We start from the raw sequence: 17,446 nt of genomic DNA, 5'->3' as shown, positions 1-17,446 counted from the left end.
AGATGTAAACAAAGTTTGCTGATTTCAGTTGTACAAGATATGTTTTATGTTGACGAGGATGATGAGGGTATGCAGGTGATGCAAAGATTACCAGCAGATTTATGGAGCACACCTGATGATCCCTATGGATTAGCTAAAATGGAGCCCCATGTGATTCGCCTTAAACATGAGGGTGATGGTCCTGTCTGGCCACCATACCCTATAAGGCCGCAATTATTATCCAAAACTTTGCAGCATATTGATAAATTGTTGAAACATAATATCATAGAACCATCGAATTCACCGTATAATACACCTCTTTTTCCAGTTCCTAAACCACATGGTGACGTAAGAATTGTTCATGATTTACGAGGTTTGAATGATTTGGTAAAAGCTCAGTTTCCAGTATGTCCAAATCCTTTGACATTATTACAATCACAGCCTATCTATGCATTTAATTCGGTTATAGACTTGTCAAATGCTTTCTTTGCCATTCCTTTAGCAGAGGAATCACGAGATTTAACCTCATTTACCTTAGACAATAAAGCGTATCGTTGGACAAGAATGCCACAGGGATATACCGAAAGTCCATCTGTTTTCTTTAAGCAGATAACAGAAGACTTGAAATCATTTAAACAATTGTTGCCTGACACTGTGTCTCTGTTCGTGTATGTGGATGATATTTTATTATCTGCATCCACAAGGGAGGAATGTCTTTCATGGACAGTGGCGCTGTTTTATCAATTACTATCAAAGGGTTATAAGTGTAATCGAAATAAGTGCTTTGTGTGCAGGGAAGAAGTTACCTTCCTAGGGCAAACAGTTTCAAGTAAAGCTAAGGTTATAACACGAGAAGCCCTGACAGAAATTTTGAAATCCCCATTACCAAAAACACTTACTCAATTGAGAGGATTGCTGGGCTCTCTTAATTATTGTAGACAATGGATCCCTAATTATTCTCAATTAGTTAGCCCACTATATCGACACTTGCGTGTACCGGCTGGCACACCGCATAAGACTCATATTCAGCTTACCCAGAGTGATATTGTTATTATACAATTGTTAGTAAAACATTTAGTATCATATAATCCATTAACCACAGTAGACCCCAAAGAAGAGATACATTTATGGATTAAAGATATGGGTACTACTTGGGCAGCAATGGTAAATCAACAAGACACCTTTGTGTCACCTGTATCATTTTTATCAGGAACCTTTAGTCCAGTAGAAAGGGGAATGGAGAACATTCCTCGTTTCCTGGTAGCCGCAGTTGCGGCCGTTGAGAAATGGAGAGCAGTTATGCCTTTCGGTCCTATCATTATTCATTCTGACCATACAGTCCACAACTTGCTGTCTACTAGCCAGATAGCATTAACTAGTACGAGATTTGGAAAATATCAGGCCATATTAATAGGACAAGATGTTCGTACCCAGCCATTGACTAAAGAAAATACTAAACGAATGGATGCATTATTTAAATTAGAACAAGAGACTCAGGAACATCTAGATGGGTTAAAGGATATTCCAGTTTTTCGGTTACTTATATTTGAGCCTCTTGAAGGAAAAGGAGACATTTGGTTTACTGATGGAGCACAAACAGGCGAGCATGCTTCACTTTCAGCACTTAAGGTTCAATCAAATCAAGGAAACACTGAAATTTGTAAAAAGATTCAAAAACGATTACCAGTAGGCACAACAGCTCAAGAAGCAGAACTAACAGCAGTACTAGAAGCTGTGAAACAATTAGGGACAGAAAAGAAAGGGACTATATATACTGATAGTTCATATGTAGTTAGTTCATTGCAATATCATTTGTTAAAATGGAAAAGAAGGGGATTTTTAACAGCAGATGGAAAGCCCCTGAAACATGAAAGTTTGTGGGAACAATTGTTAAACTGTTTGAGTGATAGAGAAGGAAGAGGATTACATACAGCCATTGTTTGGGTTCCTGCCCATACAGGAGAACAGACATTTGAAGCAAAAGGGAATGATCTAGCTGATAAGGCAGCTAAAGAGGTACTTTCTACCATGGTAATTACCCGTGCTCATATACAGTGTACTGAGACACCATATCCACCAGATGTCTCACAACCCCGAGAAAAACCAACTGAAACTGAAAAATTGAAATGGCAGAATTTGGATTGTACAACACACCCTGACAAAAGTAAATGGATACATCCTAGTGGAAAAATATGCATGTGTACTTCAGAATTAATTAATAATTTCTATAATTGGCATGTTACATTACATTTGTCTGCTTCTGACATGAGTAAAGCCATGGAAGCTTCATTTTGGCATCCTAATATGCTTTCTTATGCCACAAGAGTTGTACTAAATTGTTTAGTTTGTTCCAAAAATATAGTACACAGGGGACCAGTTATTTCTCCCGGATCCATTCCAATTCCCACCGGACCCGGAGTAGAATGGCATGTGGATTTCACAGATATGGTAATACCGGTAAAAGGTAAAAGGTATCTCTTGGTCTGGGTGGACGCTTTTACAAAATGGGTAGAAGCATTCCCCTGTAAAAAGGAAAATGCACAAGTAGTAATTGAAACTTTTTTGCAGAGAATATTGCCAGCACATGGCTGTCCTCAGAAACTTGTTACAGATAATGGTAGTCATTTTGTCAACGCTTTGGTCAAAGATATGACTGAATTGTGTGGGATACTGCACCGAAGGGTGGCAGTGTATAGGCCCACTTCCAATGGCCTAGTAGAACGATACAATGGTCTTTTAAAGACTAGATTACGTGTGCTCTTGCAAGCACTAGCAGGAAAGGAAAAGAAATATACATGGATGGATGTGTTACCATTGGCGATATTTCAATTAAGATCCCATCCTAGCACAAAGCTACAGATTTCACCCTTCCAGTTGCATACAGGACGAGACCCCAGAGGGGTACCTGTCGAAGAAATTAATAACGATAATGAAGGAGTGACTAACTATTGGAAACAAATAAATCCAATAATAAATTTGACCAGAGATATGGCGATAGCCAAATCTAAAGAAGTTCCTAACATGACTTTTTGTTCATCTTTTTCTGTAGGTCAGAAAGTACTTCGGAAGAATTTCACACACAAAACCTGGAAAGATCCTATCTACGTAGGACCATTTGAGATCAAGGAATTAACTCATACATCAGCAAGATTATCAGATCATACCACCTGGGTACATTTATCTGATATACGTAAGGCTCCTGATCTAGGACTACCTGAGGAAATAGAAACCACTATTGCACCTCCAGAGAGTAGAGAACATTGATTAACAACATTACCAGTGAAAAAGGATTATGAAGGCTTTTGTAATCTGTTTGCTGGTAGGACTTACTTATGGACTCAATACATATGTTGAGAGAATTCAACATGCCTCAAAGACTCTTAATCTGACTAACTGTATTGTTTGCACTCCACTTGTTACTTCTGTACTTACCATTCCAGCACATGTTCATCCTTACTCTATGATTAAGTTACAAGGTATTCATAACTGTTTCAGTAATGGTACCTGCTATTTGGGTCGGGGTCATGAACACAGACAATATTGGACCAATGTTACTGCTCAACGTCTGCCTTCTTTGTTTGCTCATACCATTCCTGCACTAAACTATTGGTGTCTGATAAACTCTAGTTCACTTCAGGGTATGATGCCTAATGTTTTATGTAATTATACTTATGACATACAATCTCGAAATTGGACTGTGTTACAAGGATCCTATGTCATAAATCAGACTGCAACATCTATAGCTTGTGCTAACAAAATGTTCTGTAACCGAACGTTGACAACTTCTTATGTGACTTCTACTAACCTTACTCTTACAAATTTGACTTTCTTCTTTTCATTATGTCAATTTAATGCCTCTTCTATACAAGCCATTACTGCTATGCCTACTGCGTGTTCTTCACTTAAGGCACTAAATAATCCTATTTTTCCTTTTTCTCAAACATATGCTTTATATCATAACCTAACTTCTCTACAGTCTTTACGGTTGGGAGATTACTTGTTATGTGATAATATCCTGTACACCTATCTTCCATCATGTTATAAGTTCTGCACTCTTGTTCAACTAAATTTATTTGATTTGATTATTCCATTAAATGACACATCACATAGTTCTAATAGTCAGAGACGACGTAAAAGAGATGTTTCTAGTACCTCCTTTAGTGCTTTAACAGGAGATGATCAAGCTTTACAATTAGCATTAGATTATATTAACAGTACCTATCCTATGACTAAGACACGTTTAGATGCTTTGTCAGCCACTGGATGGCTTCCATTTGCAGGATCTGCCATTGCAGCTGAAATGGGTATGTCAATCAGACGCTTACAATCACTATTACATGTTGTAACACATGAATTAGATATAGCTATAACAGCACTTCAAGAGGAAATTGATGATACAGCGAGATATGCAATGCACACACGCATGGCGGTTGACTTTATGTTAGCCCAATCTGGAGGAGTGTGCGGCATAGTGAATGATACATCGTGTTGTTCACTTATTAGAAATCAATCAATAATTGTTAAAAATGCAATGCAGCGCATTCTTTCACTGGCAAGAATTGAAGTGAGTGATTATAAGGGAATTTTAGACACATCTTGGTGGGATTCAATAACTGGATGGTTTGGATCCCTGAGTCCTTGGTTAAAGGGTCTTGTTTCAATAGTAATAGTCTTCATAGTTGTAATACTGTTGTTGCTTTGTCTTATCCCATGCTGTATGAAACTATGTGGGAACATGATGACAAAGATAACAAATACTACTATGATAACACATAGGGAACATGTTAACATATATCCAGGACATGGACAGACAAAGGAAAGAATGGCATGTAATAAAATCTATTCAAAGATTAATCATGAATAACACTTGACAGAAACTGTATGCTAGCTATGACGGCCTCTAGAAAGGGAGTAATGAGAAATACTATATCCCTATAGAGCTCAAACATGCTAGACATACTATAGTGTTTGCCTAAATATGTGAACGCTGCGTACAGCGTTCAAGGGAGGATTGTATATATTAAAACTGACAAAATGGAGTCACAAATATAAAATGGACTCCAGAAGTGCAGCTGGAATAGCTGACACTGAAAATCTGACATTATAATAACCTTTATAAAGAATGTGCTGAGAGTCCTGAGAAAGAAGGGAGTAGAGTAACAGGATGTCTACAGCATGACCATGAGATGAAAGTAAGAACAGAGGTTGGCAAGACATGTGAAACAGGTGTCTGATAGTACTGCAGAAGGGAAAAAAAGGGGAGAGAAAGTTAGACGCCAGAAGGTTTGAGATAAACTAGTAACGAGCTAAATGAAATGCAAGGAATGTATGATGATGCCAGAATTATGTGTATATATGAAAGGAGACATTTGTATTAGCAAGCAACTTCTTCTTAACAGGCAACTTCATCTCTGTATTTGATGAGATTGCTTTACTTGCTTCCTATGTAATATTCTTGCATAGCTCTGTCATCCAAATGGCAGTTGAATAAAAAGAAAAATTATACAGATTTTTGGCTTTCATTTCTTTTATTCTTTATTCTTTTTTGGTGAAGATACTCAGTAAACAAGTTTAAACGAGGAGGTTTAAACACTTCTAGCTATGGCCACCGCCTTGTCACACTGTTTCGTCACCTTCAGATCCTCAGATACTATGGCTGATAAAGTCCATCCAGTCTGCCCAACAATCTCATTCATTCTCAATTCAAGATTAAATGTGATATTATATACTTGATCATGGTCTTTGGTGTTTCTGGGTCATAGACCATAGAAGTCCACCCAGCTCTATCCTTATGTTCCAACTACTGGAGTTGCCGTCAAAGCCCACACCAGCCAATATATGTGCTCATATTGCATGTATATGCCAATACACTGGGTATTAGTGTACAAATACACGCAGAGATCTGATAGCATATAGTTTGTAAGTTGGCATACACTTGGTTGTCAACTGGCTGGAGTGTAGGCAGGACACTAAGTTACACACATATCCCAAAATACAGATGAAGATTGTGCCTTGGACAACTGTTTCTAGTTTTTTTCTCATTCTGATTCCTGTTTTAATTTCTAATTGTTCTTGTTTGCCTTTACTGTGATCCACGTTGAACTTATTGAGGTATATGTGGAATACAAGAAATATTGCTATGCTATGTACATATATATATGGTTATACTATTATTCCTATTCTACAAAGGAAAGAAGGCACCTTTCTTTATAGACTATGTACCAATCAGGCACCCTCGGGACACTTACACACTATTATAGAATTACTTCCCCTAGTGGCCAGCTTGAGACCACAATTGCAAGCTTCTGGAAAGATCCCTGGTGCAAGACCCCTAGTCAAGGGCCATCACTGTCTGTAGGTAAGAAATTATAAAAAATAAGGTAACTGCAAATGAAGGCTCATGACACCAGAAACCAGGCACTAACATTTAAGTGTGTGTCATGCACCTAGAATTCGTGGAGGGGCATTTTTGAAAGAATGTCCAACTCAGAATTTATTTATTTATTTTACAGCATTTATATCCCACATTTTCCCACCCAAGGGCAGGCCCAATGTGGCTTACAGTAATTTACAAAAGCATACATCAAATCTTCAACAAACAGACAGTCTATGGCATTGTAGGGAAAGGGACAAGTGATTAATAGCAGAGGTGGGAAAATATGGATAGAAAATAGAATTCAATAGGTAGCAGTGCGGGGCGGGTCAAGAACGTAAGCCTTTCTGAATAAGTAAGTCTTAAGGTATCTTTTGAAGTTCGGATGATCAGGGATAACTTTCACAAATTTAGGTAGACCATTACACAGTTGTGCGCTAATATAGGAAAAGGTTTTATACTTCAGGCCACTGTAGATTGGGTAATGCAGATTTAGGTACAAGCAAGCTGATCTGTGAGAGTTTTGAGGTGGTAAGCTAACAAGGGCATCCATATACGCAGGGGCTTCACCATAGAGAATTTTATGCACCAAAGCGCAAATTTTAAATGTTATTCGGTCCTTTACAGGGAGCCAGTGCAGTTTCTCACACAGTGGCCTTGAGCTTTCAAACCTCGATTTACCATAAATGAGCCTAGCAGCTGTGTTCTGGGCAGTTTATACTTTTTTCAGGAGCATTTCTTTGTACCCTGCATATATCCCATTACAGTAATCAAGGCGGCTAAGGACTAAAGACTGAGTTAAACCTCGAAATACTTCCCTAGGGAAATAAGGTTTTATGCGTTTTATCTTCCAAAGAGAGAAGAACATTTGTCTGGTGGTAGAGTTCGTTTGCTGCTCCAGAGTTAAGTGTCTGTCAACAAGTACACCTAATATTTTTAGAGACTCTGAGATTGGTAAGACAAGCTCAGGTGTGATTACTGCGGAGGTCGTGAACTTGTTATAGGGACTGGAGAGGACAAGGCAATGTGTTTTCTCAGCATTGCATATTACCACACATGGACATTCCTCTGCTGATCTTTTAGGCCCCAGCCTATGCACCCGTTCTATGTGCAAGGGTCCCGTAACCAGCTGCAACCTCAAAGTAGACATCAGCCATGATTCCAGAAACTTTCTCAGCTCTGCCTCAGGGATAGACTCAGGCAAGCCAACGAGCCTTAGATTCCCCCTTTGGGAGCGATTTTCCATATCATCTGACTTGTCCTCCAGAGATTTTACTTTGTCTTGTAACGTGGCCGTCAGGGTTGTTAATTGCCGTACCCGATCTTCCAGGTCAGAGACACGCTGGCAGTAAGCCGAGAACTCCCCCTTTAGAGCTTCGAAGTTCCCATCGACACTGTCCAATCTGGCAGACACTACTTGCATTTTTTGTCAAATGAGGCATCGATGGCTTGTGTTACTTCAGTAACTATTTCAGACACCCATGCGCAGCTGACCGAAGAGGGGCCTCCCTCGCCTCCCGCCACCATCTTGGAGTCGCACCTCGCTAGCCTCTTCTTCTCTCTTCGAGACGATTTTGTAGTCATAAATGCTGGCAAACAGCTTCACTGCTTCTGCAAAACGTTCCGAAAAAAGAATGCCGTACAATCCCTGTTTTTGGTCCTTTCAATGTAGTCTAGAAGGGTGGGTTTTGGCGATCCGAGCCGGGAACTTCTCCCACTTGCGTCTGCTCTCTCAGCACATCACGTGACCAAATAAAAGTGGAGATTTTATAAAAAGCCATCATTATTCAGTGGCATACACAGATTTGAAGGTGGCTCATTCTGGATGAGGTTAGGGTGCATCTTCAAGCTATGCATGCTATTTTAGAATGGCAATACATGTATATGCCAGAAAATTTCCCCACTGGCATTTGCTCTGAGTCAAGTATATTTATTAGGGATGTGCATGCATTTGAAAAAATACAGGAAATGTTTGTGTGACATTTCTTATGTCATTTCATATCATTTTTAATCTGACAAGAAAAGACAATTTCTTTCCACCTGTCATCAATAGTGCACACTACTTACACTAACTAAAAAAAAAAATCAATTAAAAAATAATCCCCTAAGCAGTATGAGAAACATTTGGCTTGCACACCCAGAATAACCATGGACTCACTTGTACCTGGGCTTACTATGAGAGCTTGAAGGGGAATAGCTGTCAACTCACTGGAGTTAAAAAGTACCTCTAAATTCCAGAAGTTTGATTTTTGGAATTTGGCTACTTGATTGCCTCCTGTTGGATATGCAGTTTTGCAAATACCACAACTTCCAAAAGAGAGAATAGTTTTATAAAGGACTTTTGCACTGAACTGGACATAAATTTTCTGGCGTCTTCATTAGAAGTAGTTATCCAACAGGTGACTTTTGCATTGAAAGTAGATTGTTACAATATTTTGCATCTGTATTTCCGCAATAAGAGGGAGCTAATCTGAACCAGGCATTGCTGGCCTTGAGGCTTAGAGTTTTAGCTTTAGGTGCTAGTTTTGTGACATAAGAAAGAAAAAGTTATATATTTTTTCTAAGCAATTTTTGGATTTTATTGCTACTAAGGCAGACATAAAAGTTCAAGTTTAATAGAAAGTTATCCATTGTGAGATGCAGGCTGTTTTGGCAATACCAGAATAGTGTCTTAATTGATTTCTTTTTTTTCTTTATTGCTTACTTTTCTATTCTTGGATCCTATTTCCTTACTCAGTGGATGAATGATATATACCTGATATTTTTATTATGTTATAATTTTGCCTTATAGTTTATTATTTTATGTCTTTCAATTGTGTTACTATTGTGATTATAATTAATATTGATAATAAAAAAATAAAATAAAAAAAGGTAGTCAATAAAGAGTATGACTGATGTGCAAGGAAGTATAAGTAAAATCCAGTCCAATAGGGCTGAGGATCTTCCATGGGTCCCATGAAACCCCGACTCCATAAGAGCTTTAATATCCTAAAGGGTTTCAGACATGAGCAATTTTGCTCTGGGCTGGTACAAATCACCCACTATAATCAGCAGGGTTATCACCCAGTGCCAGAGGTTGTGCATTAATTTCTTGAAAAAAAGGCCTAAAATGGTGGGAATCGCTATTGGGGCCATACAAATTGAATAAAACCACTGTGATTTGGTCTATGACTACAGTAAGTTTTTTACATCTACCTATATTATCAATCACTTGGGAGAGAACGGAGAAAAATGACATACTTTTATCCATTTTGCCTAAGCTAATTCAGTTCTTTAAATGAGATATGGATCTCTCAAAGAAAATAACTGCCTTCATTGTCCATAAATAGTTATAAATGTTGTCTTTAGAACATAAATAGCCATACTGGAGACTAATGGCCCATCTAGCCCAGCATCCTGCTTCCAACAGTGGCTAATCAAGGTCACAAGTACCTGGCAGAAACCCAATTAGTAGCACCATTCCATGCTACAAATCCCTGGGCAAGGAGTGGCTTCCACCATGGCCATTTACTACTACTACTACTATTTACTATTTAGCATTTCTATAGCGCTACAAGGCGTACGCAGTGCTGCACAAACATAGAAGAAAGACAGTCTCTGCTCAAAGAGCTTACAATCTAATAGACAAAAAATAAAGTAAGCAAATCAAATCAATTTCCTCTAGGAACCTGTACAAACCTTTTTTTAAACCCAGATATGCTAACCGTTGTTACCACATCCTCCGGCACTGAGTTCCAGAGCTTAACTACTGAGTGAAAAAATATTTCCTCTTATTTGTTTTAAAAGTGCTGCCATGTAATTTCATTGAGTGTCCCCTGGTCTTCGTACTTTTTGAAAGAGTGAAAAATTGATTCACTTTTACCCATTCTACACCACTCAGGATTTTATAGACATCAAACATATCCCCCTCCTCAGCTGTCTCTTTCCAAGCTGAAGAGCCCTAACCTCTTTAGCCTTTCCTCACATGGGAGGAGTCCCACCCCCTTTACCATTTGCACCTTTTCAAATTCAGCTATATCTTTTTTAAGATAAGGCAACATTTAAACAGTAAAGCTTTAAAGGAGCCATGTTGCCAGATAATACATATATCTTTGTCCCAATCTCACTGCATTTGGAACCAACATCAATATTTCCTACATCCATGCATACAAAACACAGAAAAAAAAAACTGTAAAGATGACAACCCTGGAGGACTGGGGTTGCGCCATGAGACATATATAAGACCTCTGAAACAAACGATAATCCATGTGGCCTTCTCTACCACTTAAGTCAAGAAATTTTGTTAATATACCTGTCCATTGTTCCATGGCAAAGTCAAAGCTGAGTCACTGAAATACTTATCATAGGTAATAAGTTGTGAATCAGAGCTTCCATGCATTTACACAGGTGTTGCATGCAGCCAGACAGCAGGAGGTAGTAGTACTAGAATGCCATTCCAATATAGATCTAGCGCACTCTTTGGTTAAAATTTTTAGCACTTGAGGAAAGTGGAAGACTAAGCCTGAATGGTCTAGGAGAATTCTTACTATGCTCAGTTCAACTGGAAATATGGTGGATGCTCTCCACTTCAAACAAGTGCTTGAACTTGAAGATGCTTAGGAAGAAACTGACAAATTCAATAGGTTGCAGGCCTTTGAACACCTTCCAGCAGCCCTTATATTTGAATGTTGTGATGACATTGGTTATTAGCATCCTTCATTGAAGCCTTAAGCTCCACGATCTGCTTTTAGCCCTGCGCTAACTTGTGGAAATCATCTTGTACCACTGCAAACATGATTTGAAATGAGATGTGTTCTTTAAAAGAATTCATTTGAACAGTAAGATTAGACTTTTCTACCTTAAGCTCTCCGAAATTCTCAGAGTTGTCTACTTATGAACTGAAATCAATGTGAGCTTGCCAGAATTGCCTGCAGAAAATCTTGTGTTTTTAAAATTTTTATAGCCGACACCACTTTGCTGGAACTGGCGAGTCCTCCTTGGGTCATTTGAACTCACCAGACACCACAAAAGCAATTCCTATTTTGTATGTCTTATTCCTCAATATGTCAGGAGAATGAATGCTCATTTGGGGTGCAAGAGGCAGTGGCAATACTGAGAGAGGGCCAGGTATTGTCAGAAAATAGAAAGCAAGCCCTAAGCAGCCACCTTAGTGAAAGTCCCAGATCTGCCCCAGAACTACAGTACTTGTGTCTTATTTTTATTCACGACTAGAACACTACATTCTATCCATTGCACCAACTTTATTTTAATTTCCCCTTTTGAACATCACTACATAACTTTTGCTCTGATAGTTTGTGTCCAGCATTTTCTGTTTAGTGCTATGTGATTAGTGAGTTGACAACACACATACAAGTAGGACTCCTCGTTTTGCATTCACTACTTGGTGTATTTATTGACCCCTGATGCAGACGCTTTTTTAGCGTCGAAACACGGCCTGTGTCGGGTCGTTATCTTTGATATAATAAAGACTGTTGGACTCACGTCTCCAGTGGTGAATCGTCTATTAGTCTCTACTTTTGCCTTCTGTGATTCGTCATTGTAGAGAACTTTTCCTGTTCTATATTTTGGTAGTAACACATGTACATCATCCATATACAAGTAACCCATCATGTCTGATGACTAAAGAAGAACCCCCAAGTGATGCAAAAGAAACACTGAACAAGGGAGAAATGGAGGAACCTCATGGAAACCCATTTTTAATCAAATAAGGGGAAAACAACAAACCTCTTTCCCTCGCTGAGCAGTATCTTTCTATTAAAAACGATGAGCACTATAAATATTTTATAAAAAGCGCTGTGTTCAGCAAGCCTTGCAAACACAGATCTGAACCTCTGTTTTCTGACCGAGATGCACTATATAAAATTAGCTGGTTTTCTCAGTGCTCATCATGACCACCTGTCATCCTGCTCATTCTTGTTCCATTTTTCCAGTCCACCCCCCCCCCCCCAATTTTTTTTTGTTCAGTTTCCATTTTTAACATCAGTATTACTTTTGCATTAGTTTTCATTCTAACATGCTCTAATACTGTCTGTCTCTCCCAACTAAACTTTACCTCTGAGCAGGGGGCCCATCCATGATGATATTGATCCACAAAATTTGCATGGCATTGAGAGGATTAGGAAAATTCATTAACGTAGCCAGAGATATTAAAGTCAATGCAGCTATACTCCTGTTGAAGAAAGTTTTAAAAAACAGTCAGCAAAACAAATATCTACTATCTATGAAGCTATTCTTTTTGTTAACTATTATAGCCAGAATATGTGTCTACTTTAGGGACAATTTTCCTAAACGTTTCTCTTTGACAAACTGTTTTCAGTAGTGTTCGATGCTACACAAAACACCTTCAACCCATTTTTTTTAAACTTTCTGAAGGATCATCATTTGCCACTTCACTGTTACTGGAGGAGTTCAGTAAACAAACAAACAAACAGGGCAGCTATGGCTGATAGCTGTACTGACACTTATATATTCAGCCCAGTGTGAGGAGGTAAGAGCTTCTTCTCTCCCTCTGGACTTCAGGACCACCTTTGGGGATTTTAGCGGGGGGCAGAATTTTGTGTTATTTTAGAAAAAAACGCATGGTAAACTGCGCATTAAGCACTTTCTGAGTTAGGGGGTGGGGTATAGGTGGAGAATGGGCATTCCCAGCATTTTGCAGGTAGTGTGCAACATATACCAGTTCTACAGTTAGTGTGGGTCCATTTACCACCCCCTAAATAGGAGACACTAAATGCTTCTCTGCTAACCCCAATCTCAGTACCGTGCGCCAACTGGCATTTTAACATGGGATCTGTAAACGAAATGCAGGAAATGCCCCAATAAATGTGCTTTAGTAAAAAGGGTCCCTTCATCCAGGTAAGTTTAGGCAAGCATGTTCAGTGGCACTATTATCTTAATAAGTACCACTAAATATTCAAGATGCTTGCTAGCTTACTGATTATTAACCCATTTTCTCAACAGAATTTAACAGATTTAATGTTGATGCCACTATTCTAAACTCTTATCAGTTTGCACTAGCTGAAATAGAACCTTATTTATTTTATTGCATTTGTATCCCACATTTTCCCACCTCTTTGCAGGCTCAATGTGGCTTACATTACATCATGTATAGTGGAAATATGAAGAAAATAGACATTTAGTATTACATTTAGTTATGCTGTTCTGCCTTTAGATGGGACAGATAAAAAGGAATTTGATCCCCCCCCCCCCCCCTCCACACACATTTCTATCATAGTTTATAATAGAAATATTTTCCCCCTACTTGGATGGATAATGGAAAGATTAAAAAGAAAAGCAAGCAGCACTGTAATAAGAAAACCAGCTTGGTAACTATAGCCATATAAATTCTACTGCAGGCAGCTGCTCTTAGCCTGTATTAGTTCAACTCAGAATATTCAAATTATAAAACAAATTCCCCACTGATGCTGACTGACAGTGGTACTTGGGTTGCAAACTTACGTGCTCAGCTGGAATCTAACAAAGTTTTTAATGTTATTATAAATTCCTTTGCCCTCTTCAATTGCAGACCTGTAATAAAATAAAACACACAAAAAAATGTTACATTGGTTTCAATCTCAATGAGTTCCACAGGCACTGCATAGCTATTCTGTTGTAGGCAGCTACCAGATTCTTATTTTAAAAACTAGTAAAAAAGGCCCGTTTCTGAGAAATGAAATGGGCGCTAGCAAGGTTTTCCTTGGAGTGTGTATGTTTGAGAGAGTGTGTGAGAGAGAGTGAATGTGAGTGTGTGTAAGTGTGTGTGTGACAGAGTGTGACTGGGCGCGAGTGTGGCTGTGACAGTGACAGTGTATGTATGGGAATCAGAGTGTGTGGCGGGGGCCCCTCCCTCCCAGTTCCAGGGGCCCTTGTCCCTCCCTCCGAGTTTCAGGGCCTGTCCCTCCCTCCCAGTTCCAGGGTCATCCCCCCTCCCAGTCGCAGGGTGCATCCGAGCTTGAGGGTGTCCCCACCCTCCCAGTTCCAGGGCCACCTTCCCTCCCAGTTGAAACAGCTGTATAGTTGTTTGTGATGGAGCAACAATTTAAAAAGGAGAATGTGGAGCAGGAGCTGTTAGGTTTGTGTGGTTTTGAGTGTATGGCAATGACGGCAGCGTGGGTGAGTGGAAACAGCGATTATGCAATGGTTGTGTGTACTTACAGTGGACTTTTTGGCTCAGTTGAAGTAGTGTGCATTGTTGCCGGTGTAGGATGTCCTAGTTTTGGGTGCCATGGGTCGAGTAACGGGGGATGAGGGGCGCGCTGGAGTGGGACTGCTGCTCTGTCCGTCCGTCCCCCCTGCCGAGTCGCCGTTGGGCCCCGTTCCGCGTCAGGGAACAGTCACCGACCCTCGTCCCCGATGGACACTCGCACCAGCCAGTCGGCCGCCGTCCCACCGCTCTCCCTCTGCGTCCTGTGCGAGATTCATAACGTGGACTTGTAGAGGAGAGGGAGGGCGGTGGGACGGTGAGCGAGCGTGTGGCGCGAGTGTCCATCGGAGAGGAGGGTGGGTGAGGGTGACTGTGGGCGGAGGGACCGTGGTCTATCGGCGACTCGGGAGGGGGGGAGGGAGACAGCCGCGTCGACTATGTGTCCTCCAGGTGAGGGAGGGAGTGCGGATGGGGGGGGGGGGTGCAGCGAGGCAGTTGGAGCGCCGTGACCGGGGGGGGGGGGGGGATGTAGCCTACATCAGCATTGAATTTTTCTTCGCTTTTGTCAGTACCCGCCGTCGACGTCATGACGTAGATGCGAGGGCAGGGCAGACAGTCTGTGTCAAACCGGATATCTCTGGCACCTCAAGTTTCTGGCTGGAGGCTTCATAGAACGTTGGAGGTGCCTTTTATATATAGAGATATTTTCAAAAGCTTTATATGCGGGTAATACTTTTCAAGCCTATTCAGTTTTTAAAATTATTGCTTGCTTAAAAACAATTCATAATCAACATTTCCAGTCCAGCTTAATCATGAATCACTTGACTTGTAAAACCAAAAGCATGTTTTGATTTTAGTCCTGTAACATTACTCGCAATTACCAAGAGCCAAATTTCTCTCCTTCCAAGGAAGGTGCAGCCCAGGCTTCCAAAGACTGAGCAAAGCATATATACAAAGGTTCAACTAACAAAAAATGGCTTTACTATATTAGATGCTAATTTTAGGAAACAGGGATTAAATAAAAACAAACCCAAAAGGAAAATTTATCAAATTTTACTCTATTTTGTTCTAATACAAAAACAGTTAAAAATTTACCACTGATAATCGCCTACGCTCCATCTATTAAGCCGCGCTAGCGGCTGTCCATGCGCTAGTGCCAAAACAGTCCCTACTGTTTTTAATGCTGGGGCAAAACTTTGAAGAATTTACCTTTCAGTGTTTGGCAATTCTATAATCTCCAAGAATTCATATAAAAGTCTGAGTCAAGAAAAAAAGAAACAGGTAGTAACCAGATGAACCAGAGCCACCTTTAAGCTGATGCATGTGGGGCAATCTTGCCAGGTCCTGTGTGTGAAGTCTAGCAGGGTCTCTGAGCCTTGCCCTTCCGGAAAGCACTGAAGACCCATTTATTCAAGCAAGCCTATCCTAATGACCCAGACTAATCTTATGAACCCATCTACTTAACACATATCCATGTGACAACGACACTGACCTAGACTATCTCCTACCTTACTCCCTTCTCCACTGCCTATCTCTACCTACTCATCTATTATTCTGGTATATTTAACTTTTACTTTCTCCAACAATATTCTGTATTCCCTATTACTATGTAAGCCGCATTGAACCTGCTTTGAGTGGGAAAGCACAGGATACAAATGTAATAAATAAATAAATAAATACTAAGATCATCACAGCTGGTGAGGGTCCCCAAGTCTTCCAGAGAATTGAGAAGAATAGAGCTGGTGGATTCTTCAGCCCAGGTGAGTCGAACAAGAGGCAGTGAGGCTGGCTAGGTTCCACTAACCCACCAGAAGAGGAAGGAGAGTGGCAAGATTCCCAAATAGGACTTCCACCTTATCCCAGGTCAGCCACACAAGTTGATCCAATCACTGTTTTACTGAAGTGCATGCACAGATTTCTAATTCTGTTTTTTTAGTGAAAGCAATGGGGAAATTGGGGCTAGGTAAATCCGTTTCGTTGATCTGGGGTGAGGTAAAAACCCTACATCTAAAAGCCTCCAAGTGACATGCAGAAGCAGCAGGATTGACCAGGTTCTCCAGACCATGCCAGTGGAAGATTAACAGTAATAGTTCTATTAGGATTTCTTAAAGCTGAAAGAGAAAGTCTGAGAACCTACACAATAGAGTAGCATCCCACAGCCTTCAGATGATCAAGAGCTTGCTGATACATTGCATGGTAGCAAGGAGCAGAGGGAGAGAAAAGTATTGAGAGTATCACCAAGGAATTATTTCCAATCCAAGATAGAGTTTGCGTGTGTCTTTCTCTCAGGACAATGTCCCCAAAAGAGGTAATTATACACATACAATGACAGAAATTTACCTCACACCTATGCCAGGGTATGCTCAGTCTCTCAGATTCACAGCTAATGCTTACCTCAACATTTGCCTTGTTCCAAAGACTGCCACCTTCTGCAGTTCATAAGGTGTAATATGCAAAGTGTATACCTGTATCTGTGTCTATGTTGTGTGCTGTATGTATGCATGTCTCTGTATCTTTTTAAGTCTGTGACCAGAAGAGTAGACGAGAAATTCATTAACTGCTATGTTTCTCTGGATCTGCTTTTCGCATGAAATACACTGTGCCATTTTTGAGGAACTTATTTCTCTGGAACCCTCAATCCAATCTGGCCCAACAAAAAACCAGTACTAGCTACTGGCCCACAGATATAAGGGTGGCAGAAAAGAAAATTTTAAAACTTCAAAAAGTTTTCTGAGAAAGAGATTGTCCATAAATTGTACCCTATGAGAATGTATCAACGCAGTAGTGTTTAGAAAAGAAATATGTTTGACCTGAATATTTCTTTTCACCAGATTTCCCCCACACCAAATTTGGTCTCTTTCTGTTAAATTTCTGACAGACATTCCCACCCCTTACGAAGACTGGGTTGAAAAGAATAAAAAGGTCAACTGAAGAGCAACATAAAGCACAAC

At 40.1% G+C, this 17,446-nt stretch overlaps 1 protein-coding gene across 1 annotated transcript in view; it reads right to left on the bottom strand.

The window, feature by feature from the left end:
• LOC115472229 (calcium-transporting ATPase type 2C member 1-like) overlaps positions 1–17,446 on the bottom strand; it is a 181,733-nt gene that overhangs the window by 61,917 nt on the left and 102,370 nt on the right. Inside the window, exons 12-13 of the mRNA XM_030206430.1 lie at positions 13,811–13,879; positions 12,405–12,521 (exon numbers count right to left, since the gene is read on the bottom strand). Of these exons, the coding sequence (XP_030062290.1) occupies positions 12,405–12,521; positions 13,811–13,879 (186 nt within the window). The remainder of the gene's footprint in view (positions 1–12,404; positions 12,522–13,810; positions 13,880–17,446) is intronic.

The sequence above is a fragment of the Microcaecilia unicolor genome, chromosome 1 (assembly GCF_901765095.1).
Source record: "Microcaecilia unicolor chromosome 1, aMicUni1.1, whole genome shotgun sequence".
Taxonomy (NCBI): Eukaryota; Metazoa; Chordata; class Amphibia; order Gymnophiona; family Siphonopidae; genus Microcaecilia; species Microcaecilia unicolor.
Note: the sequence above shows the minus strand (reverse complement) of the source record. Positions and strands in the feature narration are given on the sequence as shown.